This window comes from Rhineura floridana, chromosome 3, assembly GCF_030035675.1.
Source record: "Rhineura floridana isolate rRhiFlo1 chromosome 3, rRhiFlo1.hap2, whole genome shotgun sequence".
Taxonomy (NCBI): domain Eukaryota; kingdom Metazoa; phylum Chordata; class Lepidosauria; order Squamata; family Rhineuridae; genus Rhineura; species Rhineura floridana.
Genome location: NC_084482.1, coordinates 187,438,160 through 187,449,013, shown reverse-complemented (window position 1 = coordinate 187,449,013; position 10,854 = coordinate 187,438,160). Strand labels below are relative to the sequence as shown.

Here is a 10,854-nt window from a genome sequence, read left to right as displayed (position 1 = left end):
ACCACAAAGATAATGGTAGTGGTCAGTAAACCTCTGCAGCCAGGTGATCATCAGACTGATTCTCCAGTAAGTCTGAGGTTTTAGTTCATAGCCTAAGCTTGAAGGAGAATTTAGTGTAATATGAAAGTCCTAGGACTTGTGTGTGCATTGGACTACAGGAACTAACATGATGCATAGTTTACAAGAGGGCACCCAGATCCCTCTTTAAAAGTATCAACTTTCTATGGAAAAGGACAATGGTCAAAGAAGGAGAACCTGTGGGAGACTCACAAATGCTCTTTGTTGCCCTAATCCTCAGTGTGTATGTGGCAGGGTGGAGTATTTACTTATTTATTTGCAAATACTTTTACAGTTTTTTTAAAAAAAACCCAAGGCAGTGAAGAGCATAAAAACATCAATAAAATTACATAAAAACAAATAATAGCAATATTTTTTAACTTTGTACTGTACTTTGTAGAGGGTAATTCTTGTGTGATTTTTGCTGTTATTATTAGTCTCTGGAACTGAGTTTTATTTATGTTTTAAGCTATCTTCTTTGCATATTTCTATGGATAAAATCAATAGAATATATTTAAAAAGAAAAAAACACAAACTATATCAGTGAAAGCAGATGAGTAACTCAAGGGGATCATCCCTCATGGAAAGCCTGGGTGAACAAATAGCTTTTAAACAGGTGCCTCAATGCCACTCCTGTAAGCTCTGCCTAATGTTCACCTGGAGCACATTCCAGAGGAAAGATCCCCCAACACTAAAAGCCCTGTTAATATAGCCCCAAAGTGACTGGATAAGCTCCTGTCCAGGGACCTCATTTATTGAGGATGAAAAGGGAGGGAACGCTGGTCTAATAATGGACTCTGGAGAGAGACAGTGGGATGGGGCCCTGAGATGAGTGCCAGTCAGGAAGCATGTGGTAGCCTGAGGAGGTTTTTGGAAGGGAACATTTTGAGGGTATCTCCTATCCCAAGAGCTAAAGGGGGGCATCCCCCACTTCACAGGTCTGTACCTTGCATTCAGTCTCCAAGTCCATTCGCAGCCACCACATGTAGCTTCTAGCTAATCTTTTCATTTTGGTAATTCCAGAATTGGCCTGGTGTAGATAATTTAAAATAGTCTCATGTCCTTGTATTGGAAGTACCACATGGGCTTCTCACAATACACATCCATCATGTACACACAGTTCCCAGCGATGTTGGTAATATGGTGCTGATTTCTCATCTTCTAAGGCATTGGACCATCCCCTTAAAACAAATTCTCTTATTTTGGCCAACATCAGACCTATGTCAGTCCATGACTTCATTTGTATGGCTGTCACTGGGGAAGCAGCAATGCAATTCATCAATAGTACCTGGTCCTTATTTTGTGCTACTGTAGGAGTCTCTGGCAATGGCAGTTGACTCTGCTGCTACATGACCCCGTTCCTTCCCTGCTCTATGTGTGGTTGTGTACTGTACAGTATTCATAGGCCTTCAATGTCACAGCCCACCTCGGAATACATGGTGAAGCCATCTCTGGTACTCCTTCCAGTTCATTAAATAATGGCATTAGGGGTTTGTGGTCTATACAAATGGTGAACCTACATCCATATATATATATATATATATATATATATATATATATATATATATGAAGTTTTTGTACTGTGTATTACCTACCTAACTGGACATATGCATTAAAAGCAACAGAAGCAGGTCTCCAGAAACAAAAACATGACAAATATGGTAAGAAACATATTTTTAAGGTGACATAGTTTATGCTAAGAATTTTGGCTCAGGACCAGTTTGGATACCTGCTATTACTGGAAAAATTACAGGTACAATCTCTTATTCCGTCACCTTACAAGATGGGGGATTGCTCACAGGCATGCTGACCAGTTGAGAGGCAGAGTCTCCATGCTTTAGAAAATTATAAGGACTCAGGAAAAGGGTTTTCCACAGCACAACAGGTTTCTCCCTCAATGTTGAATAATCCAGCCACATCTCTTTCAGAGCCAGCAATGGACACTAGTAAGAACATGGAGGAGACTGCATGTCCAGTTGTGCCTACCAGGATGAGCTACACTGCCTCAGTAGTTCCAGACAATACAAGCCCACTGAAGGAGTTCCTAATAGCTGAAAGTACCCAAATGTTCGCTATGCAAGAGACATCCATCTGCTTATCTGAAAGATTATGCTGTATAAAGCCATTGTGGTGGTGGTGGTGGTGTTTGTATTAGTATTATTTTTGCTGTAGTGAGTGGAGGCTGGTGGCTCCGATGTCAGTAGGGTAGTGAATAGGGTTACAGACCTCTGTTTTTCAGCCAGACTCTGGTTTTTGGGGGTCCCCTCCAGGTCTCCAGGTAACTCACCTTAATCTCTGAACTTTCAGCTTTCATTTTTTAAAAACATTAAGTTTCTAGTTGGTCTGGTTCCAGAGATATACACCAAAACGTCAGCTGCCCCCCCACAACTTCTTAGTTGCACTAAGTTCTGCTCTAATCCCTGCCCTTTCAGGTTTTTAGCCAATAAGAAATCAGGGTTGTGATTGACAAGGAATTATAGAACCAAAAATGTAGAGTCAAATTGAATTGTCTGCCTTCAGGTCTATTCCAATTTATGGTAACCCTATGAACAGCGTTTTCATGGTAAGCAGTATTCAGAGGGGGTTTACCATTGCCTCCCTCTGAGTCTGAGAGGCAGTGACTGGCCCAAGGTTCAGACACGTGCTTTTTCCTGCTTTTCGGAACATCTCACAGATTGAATAAATAAGCTTTCAGTCTTTTTCTCTCTTGTGTGTAAGAGTCAGACAGGTTTAAAATTTGAAGAGGGCAGTGTTTTGCAAAGTTCCCAAATTGAAGCTTTAATCCAGTACTTGCTTTTCCAGAGTAATCGTACCCAGAGTAAACCCCACTGAATTCAATAGGACTTCCTTTTGAGTAGACATGGTTAGGATTGTGCTGTAAAGTGATGGGACGTTTGAGTGAACATAGGAAAGAATTGTGTTTGTGTTGTATATCTTTCTCTCCCCCTTCAACCCTATTTTTAAAGCAATTAGGCAGGGCTTACTTAGGTATCACTGTTTATATTATGTAGTAAACTAATACTGAATTTTTAACGTTCTGCAGTGATCAACCGGTTTTGACAATAAACTATTATATGGGGATTATGTGTTTTTACATCTCCAGTGTGTGTGTGTGTATGGGAATCTTTCCAACAACCCTATGAGGTAGGGTTGCAGTCTGGAAACCAAGGCAGCTCACAATAAGAAATAAATCCCTTTAAAGTCCAATAACCATAAAAACAAGTATAAACAGTTGCAAAACAGCTCAAAGTGGCTTATCATTTGAGGTTGCAGTTCTGTCCCTGTTTGAGTAAGCCCCACTGAATACCTTGGGACTTGCTTCCGAATAAATAAACGTAGGATTGCACTATAAATGTCTTTACAGGTTGTGTAAATAAATATATTTGATAGTCATGCTTATACAAATATTTCTTCATTTTTCATAGTTTTGGTTTTTGGTTAGGAATCCTGACTGGTTGTGAGATGCTTAGGTTTTTGCCTTACTCGTAGGAATCTTGTTGTGTTTGGTATGGTATTGCATTTAAGAAATCATCACTGTCTTTTGTTCTTCTTTTTCTATTTGCATTTCATTTACCTTAATCCTCACTCCTTTTCATCCATAGAAGCAACAACAGTGGTTCCATGTGCTCAGCTCAATCCCCTTAAACCCACTGATGAAGCACCTTGTTGTTTGCATGATGGTTTGCTTCTTGCCCGATAGTGGTAAAAGAGATTTCACATACTGGGAAGTGTGGCTGCAATTGCTGTTGTTCCCAAGCTGCTGTCTGTGAAAGTAGATCAAACTAGGTGGGTTTTCTCTCTGTCAATTATTATTCATTGGAATTGGGTTAGCTGTCAAAGTGAGTTTATAGCAGCCCACAGAGGAGGCAGGAAAAGGTAGAGAATCTTCTTACTCTTACTCATTTCTCAAATCTCTTTCTGAAGTGAAGGGTCAAATAAGTTTGGAGCAGCCATGTTAAAAGATAGGGGCACATTCCAGGCAGGGGGTTGCCAACCCTACTTGGATATGGATATTTTTGCAGAGGATCCTTAGTCAGGCTTTACCAACAACACAATCCAAACCATATCTACTCAGAAGTAAGTCCTCTTGAGTTCAATGGGGCTTAGTCCCTTAGTGTATTTAGAACTGCAGCCCTTCAGGGGCATCCATATGTACTCCTGAGTGCTCCCATCTAACATCTCCACAACACTAGGCTCCTTTCTTCCTACAATGGCCTTCTGGTGACTGGGCTGACCTGAGGGCACTTAAACTCTTTTTGCCAGAAGTGAGTTGGCTAGATTAAATGTTCCCTACCCAGGCTCCATCTTTTAGCTAAGATTTCTATCTTAATTTCCAACCAGAGAAATGTTTTTCTATGAACTGTATGCACCAAGCTACTGTGGTTGATGCCTAATGTATTATGGTTAATAACATCACTTGGACCCACCCTGTGACATCACTTGGACCCACCCCATGACATCACTTGGGCCTGCCCCCCAAATATCAGGGTATGGGATGCTTCTGACCTGGCAACCCTAGTAGTGAATGTGCTCCAGGTTTTAGTCTGAACTTTCAACTTGGTGATGATTCACCATTCCACTGATATAGGAACCATCAGCCTCCACTGGCTGTGGCTATTGTTCTGTTTCTAGTATTTTTTTAGTAGTTTACTGAATGCTTGGGGGAGGGGGGAATGTTGTAAATGTGCTATGATGCAATATATGAAAACACCACTAGGGAGTTATATAATTGTCAGCCCTAGTTTGTCCCTCTGGTGTTTCCATAGAGGCAAACTACCACAAAAAACTCCACCTGCAAGTAGAGAATAGAGATTGTTCCTGTTAGTGACTGAATCCTGTGTTTCCGTGATACTATATTCTGGCCAAAGGAAAGCTTTTAAAAATTGTTGTCCAGATTTTCAATGTCCCTTGAAGAGGGCAGGGCAGGGCAGATCCACCTGTGAAGAGCACCTGTTGTCCATAATCTGCATAACAGACCCATCTCCCCTGCTCCATGGGGTTGCTTCCTCACTGTCCCTTGTCTCTGGCATTGTCATTCTTTGTACACCTATTAATTATGAAACATCCAGACAGTCCATTGCATTCTGGTTTTCTATGTTGTCCTGTGTTTTTTCTAGACCTGATTTTTGAGCCAAAAAAAGAATAAAATGCAGTAGCAGCTCTAGCCTGCTCACCCATTTCTCCTGGTTCATTTTCTGATTCCTGGTCTTGGGAGGGAAAATCATATTCCAAAATCAGCACAAGATTTGTAGGTGTGGCTTTTATCTACCCTCCATACAGCTCCTAAAGGTCCCTTCTGCAATATGATCACTCTATCCTGCTCATTTCAGAGTACAGGGATTGAAAAGCTTGTGTACAATTTGGGAAGCATCTTGCCACATGAAAGAACCCAGCCTGCTCTTTTCATAGTAACTTGACCAGCTATAAGGGATGTTGAGTTTCAAAAAGAAACTAAAATACTATTTTATGACTGAACCTAGGAAAGGGCTACCACCACATCCTAATATAAACAAAGAGACACAATACATGTTTCCCACCTCCCAGGGGTGTATTACATGGGAACATGGGAAGCCTCCTAATACGAATTAGACCATTGGTCTATCTAGCTCAGTATTATCAACACTGATTGGCAGCAGCTGTCCAGGGTTTCAGGCAGGGGTCTTTCCCATCCTTATGTGGAGATGCCAGGGATTGAACCTGGAGTCTTATGTATACAAAGCTATTGATCTACCACTGAGTGACAGCCCCTCCCCAAAGATTTAGCTGTTTCTCCTAAAGTTTGATCTGGGAATCTTTTGTGTGTTAGGTGACCGTGATGACCACTAAACTACAGAAACTCATACGCTTTTGATATAATTCCATATGCTGGGGAGTGTTACGCAGAGACAGCATAATATCATGAAAATCTAGATGAGCGAGCTGTAACTGGTGGTGCTTTCCCTGCTGACAGACTCTTCCCTTTTTTTGCCATCTTTTCTGGCTTTCCAACAAGCTATTCCAAGAGTTAGCTCAACTGAAATGGAATTCCTTTACAACCAGCCACAGAAATGTTCTGCTACTGAATGACTTGAAATCCTGGCATTTAATGATAGCCTGCTCTTCATATACTGTACCATCTCCATCTCCCACTCTGCAAGCTCTACTGTCCTGAGCTGAGCACATGTTGTGTCTCCAAGGGTTAAGCCCAGGGTTAATAAGGGATGAGAAAGGGCACTATTATTGTCCCATTACTTGAGAGGAAGGCTTAGGTTATTATTATTCTGCACTCCCTCATCATGTTCCCATCCAAATACTTTTCTTTCTTTCTTTCTTTCTTTCTTTCTTTCTTTCTTTCTTTCTTTCTTTCTTTCTTTCTTTCTTTCTTTCTTTCTTTCTTTCTTTCCTTCTGGCTGTTATTCTTTCCTGGATGTAAAACAAAAAAACTACTTTGGAATTTCTACAGGAGCAAGAATTAATAAACAGTAAGCAGCCCCAAAGACATGACTGTGATTGTCCACCATATACGAAAATGTCAGCATGTAGGTATTCAACCAAGCAGAAGGTCCTCCTCCATTTATGGTTCAGCTGCTACTGCTACTGTCTGCTATGCAACCTTCTCTGTCCCAGTGAATGTCGATGTCCTCCTCAGGCTCTCTTTTACTTTGATAAATTCTGGTGCATTTTCTTCTTGCTTTTCTTGTTCCCTCTCCAGCTGATGGAAGAAGAAAAAAGGCAGGATATACATGAATCAGATCAGGGGTAGGGAACCTTAGGTGTGTGTGAGGGAGAATGTGGCCCTCCAGGCCTCTTCATCAGGCCCTCAGGACACTCCCTATTTTTTTTAAAGAATCTTTAATCCACTTTTCAGCCTGAAGAGGCTTCTAGTTCAACACAGATCACTAAAAATAAGAAGTCAAGGCCACACACCCTCTCCCCAGGCCACACGCCTTGCCGCCCCTGCACTGTACCCTACTCAGGTGCTTTCGCCTGGCCAGAATGTGTCCTTGAACTATAGTAACACCTCCTGCTTGCCTGAATGGAGGGTGGAGAGATGTCTTCTGACTTTTGTGTGGCTGAAATGATGCCTACTTGTACAAAGATAAGAATCAATCCATTGCTCTGCCCATATTTGCCTCTGGCCCCACCCACCAGTGGCACGCAGCCCCTAGAAGGTTTCTCATGAGGGAAGGTGCCTTAGCCCCTGAACAGACTCGTCAGTCTGGCTTAGAAATGTGTTTAATCACAGGCTGTGAACACACTAGACACCACAGCAAAGAGTTTCCTGAAGAGGGAACGGGTTGATCTGCTGGTCAGTTGTGAAATCTCTTTGAAGCTGGTTTGTTTTTTTAAAATGCACTCAAGCTGCTCCCACCAGGTTTTACAGTAAAAAGAGGCAGGGTTTGACTAGCTCCATGTGCCCCCATTTTCAGAAGAGAGAGGTAGAGACGCGCTGGAACCAGCAGAACAATGAGTGTGTTTCTCCCCTCAAACGTATTGCAACTTATTGCAACACAAGCAAAGCATACAATAAAATGCTCAGGAAGATGAGCTCAATCACACCCAAAGTTTCCCCAGAATTCCCCCTAGGGAAATTCCACACACCCTATTTTATGATGCTTTCCATGTATACAACACAATATATCTTGAAATGGCTAAACTAAAAGAATGGACCCAAAACCACCTGAAAGAGCACATCTCAAGTTTCAGACTGATACAATAAAATACAATCTAAGAAATAAAAGAAGCAATAAAATTAAACTAAAAATCAATATGAATATTTAATGTGGACATACTATGGACTATCTGAATGAAGCCCGCAGACCACTGGTGGTCCATGGACCACAGTTTGGGAACCCTGGTATACAATGAGTGGGCAATGTTTTTCCAGGGTTTTAGACTAGGTCTCTCCCAGTCCTACCTGAAGATGCCAGGGACTGAACCCAGGACCTCCTGCATGCAAAGCAGACACTCTATCACTGAGCTCTCTCATAACACTAGAACTCGTGGACATTCACAGAAGCTGAATGTTGGAAGATCAGGATAGACAAAAGAAAGTACTTCTTCACACAGAGTATAGTTAAATTGTGGAATTCATTCCCACAAGAGGCAGTGATGGCCACCAACTTGGATGGCTTTAGAAGAGTAGACAAATTCATGGAGGTTAAGGCTATCAATGGCTACTAGCCATGATGGCTGTGTTCTGCCACCATAGTCAGGGGCAGTATGCTTCTGAAAACTAGTTGCTGAAAGCCACAGGAGGGGAGAGTGCTCTTGCACTCAGATCCTGCTTGCGGGCTTACCATGGGCATCTGGTTGGCCACTGTGAGACCAGGCTTCTGTACTAGATGGGCCGCTGGCCTGATCCAGCAGACTCTTCTCATGTTCTTAGCTATGAGGAGATTGCATTTTGATCTCCCATTTGATGTCTCGCTCTTGCACTATCTACACTTTCTTACTTTCTTTAATGAGAGGCAGCTGTTAAAAGCTTTAAGCTAAAGGGGGGGGAATACTTGGATCCTGTGTCTCACAAATAGTTTTAATCACAAATAAGTCAGAATAATTAGGAAATTACTAAAAAGAAGGTTGAGCTGAGACAACAGTAATCAATAAGCATTATAATCAGGAAGCTTTAAAAGAAAGGAAGTTAAGAACTCTTAATTAAATTAGGATGAGAGCATTCCATTTAAATGGTCTTGAAGTATGGCTTTTAATAAAAGAGCTTAATCACAGCTTTCCAGCTAAGTTTACACTATGTGTCTTCCAATTTCTAAGCCATGGAACATGCCCTACACTATAGCTTGTCTTGCATTGTTTGGAAGTGTCTGCAATTAGATAGTGTAAAAGAAGGAACCTACCTGTTTAATGAAAACAAGAAGAATTAACATGGCAACATGTTGATAATTGTGCCTTCAGGAGATGTGTGCAGTACTTTACTGAAAATTTAATTAGGATCTCTATCTGGTAAGAGTGCAGTGGGCAATCCCTATTCCTGTTGGGCTCATTTAAAAGCTGAAATCCTGGAACTGTTGACAAGCTTAGAGCTCTCAGTAGGGATGGAAAGATCTGTCAATTTTGGTTCTCTGAGTTTCTCACTTTTCAAATGTTAAATTCAGTCGTCTACATTTCTGCAGCAATCTGCAATTTTTTTTAAAAAAAATCCTCATGAAAATTCTTCACCATTTTAGTGCAATTTTCTCCAAATAAACACATTGTTGTAGGTGGTTTTGACAAAGGTACACATATTTGCAAGCCATTTCTCATCATATCATGCCTTTTTGCATATTATTTTCATTCATATATTCATTTTTATGCACACTTTCTCCTAACATATGCATTTTTGTAAATATTGTTTAGTTGGCGAACTGCATACCAAAATTCTAATAAATGCACATTTTCAAGGATGGCTGTGTTTCGGTTCCCATATTGTTTCGGAAAGTGAGGATTTATTAAATTCTGCTTGAACTGTGAACTGAATTGAAATTCTCACCCATCTCTAGCTCTGAGTGACTTCAATGGGATTGAAGAGTTTGTAAGTGGATTAAAGTAAGGCTAGAAAATACTGCTGTCCAGGCAGGAGGCTTAGGCATCCTTATGACTGCAATCATATCACAGAGGGCAGAACATAGATTGAAATGGTTTATCCAGATCATCAGCGGAAAGCTTGTGGCATATTCTTTAGCAAAGGCGTACGACACCAAGTAATGGATTGAGGAGTAGAGTTGCCCTGTGCAGAATTTGGGAATTCTGGCCAAAACTGGAGTGGAAGTTGCTGTTCACTTATTTATCCCATGTCTGGGATGCAAATCAATCCAGTGAATACAATTGGAAGAGCCACCTGCTCTACACCTGCCTTGCTCTACATCTGACTGTCAGCTGATTGTCATGGTACACATAGCCCAACAGGCAGTGCTTTCCAAGCCCCAATAATTAGCTGAATAAATGCCTGGGATGCAGGCATATTCACAGGACACTCCTTACAACAATAGTTCTTGGTCTCAGGGAAAGAATGACAATTTCCCACCAAAAATATATTCCAATTTGAGTTTGGGGAAAATATGATATTCTGAAAATAGTAGTTGTGCTTCCTTGAAGGAAAATGTCCCATGCAACAAAAGAATGTATGTTGCACTATAATTTGATAGGTTAGTTTGGGAACAGTGCAGAATCTGGTAGCTCTCTTGGAATCCCTGCATTCCCTTTGCTGTGATTACACACACACACACACACACACACAACACACACACACACACACACACATTTATATCCCACCTTTCCTCAAAGAAGCTCAAGGTGAGATACATGGTCCTCCCTCTCCATTTTATCTTCACAATGACCCTGTGAGGTAGTTTAGGCTGAGAGATGGTGACTAGCCCAAGATTATCCAGCAAGCTTAATGGCTAAGTGGGGATTTGAACCCTGGTCTCCCAGGTCCTAGTCCAGCATTCAAACCACTATGCCACACTGGCTCTCATCATGCTTGTTCCAGACAAAAAACTCCAATATAATGCACTGGAAATAGGCCGTGAACACTTCAAATTCAAATGGGCATCCTTGGAAGCACAGCTGGCATGTAAGGATATTTGAGAACCACAAAGACAAGGCTTTCTTTGAGCATTAAATGAACTTCCAGGATAGCAGTCAGATTCCTCAAGGGTGCCTTTTGTGACCTTTGAAAATGTGTTCCCTAAAGCCTGGAGGTTTATTTACCTCCCCCACTTTGGTTGGTATAGACCAGTAGTGGGTAACATCCAGCTGGATGGGGGGTGCTGATCTGGCTCCCCAAGCAGATTTTTCTGACTCCCCCAAGACCAAAAATAA

At 41.5% G+C, this 10,854-nt stretch overlaps 1 protein-coding gene across 8 annotated transcripts in view; it reads right to left on the bottom strand.

The window, feature by feature from the left end:
* Positions 1-1,728: 1,728 nt before the first annotated feature.
* Positions 1,729-10,854, bottom strand: part of FAM107A (family with sequence similarity 107 member A) — a 97,620-nt gene continuing 88,494 nt past the window's right edge. For all 8 annotated transcript variants that reach the window (XM_061618759.1, XM_061618764.1, XM_061618761.1 and 5 more), the window contains one exon: positions 1,729-6,748. In XM_061618759.1, the coding sequence (XP_061474743.1) occupies positions 6,641-6,748 (108 nt within the window). In that variant the 3' untranslated portion in view covers positions 1,729-6,640. The remainder of the gene's footprint in view (positions 6,749-10,854) is intronic.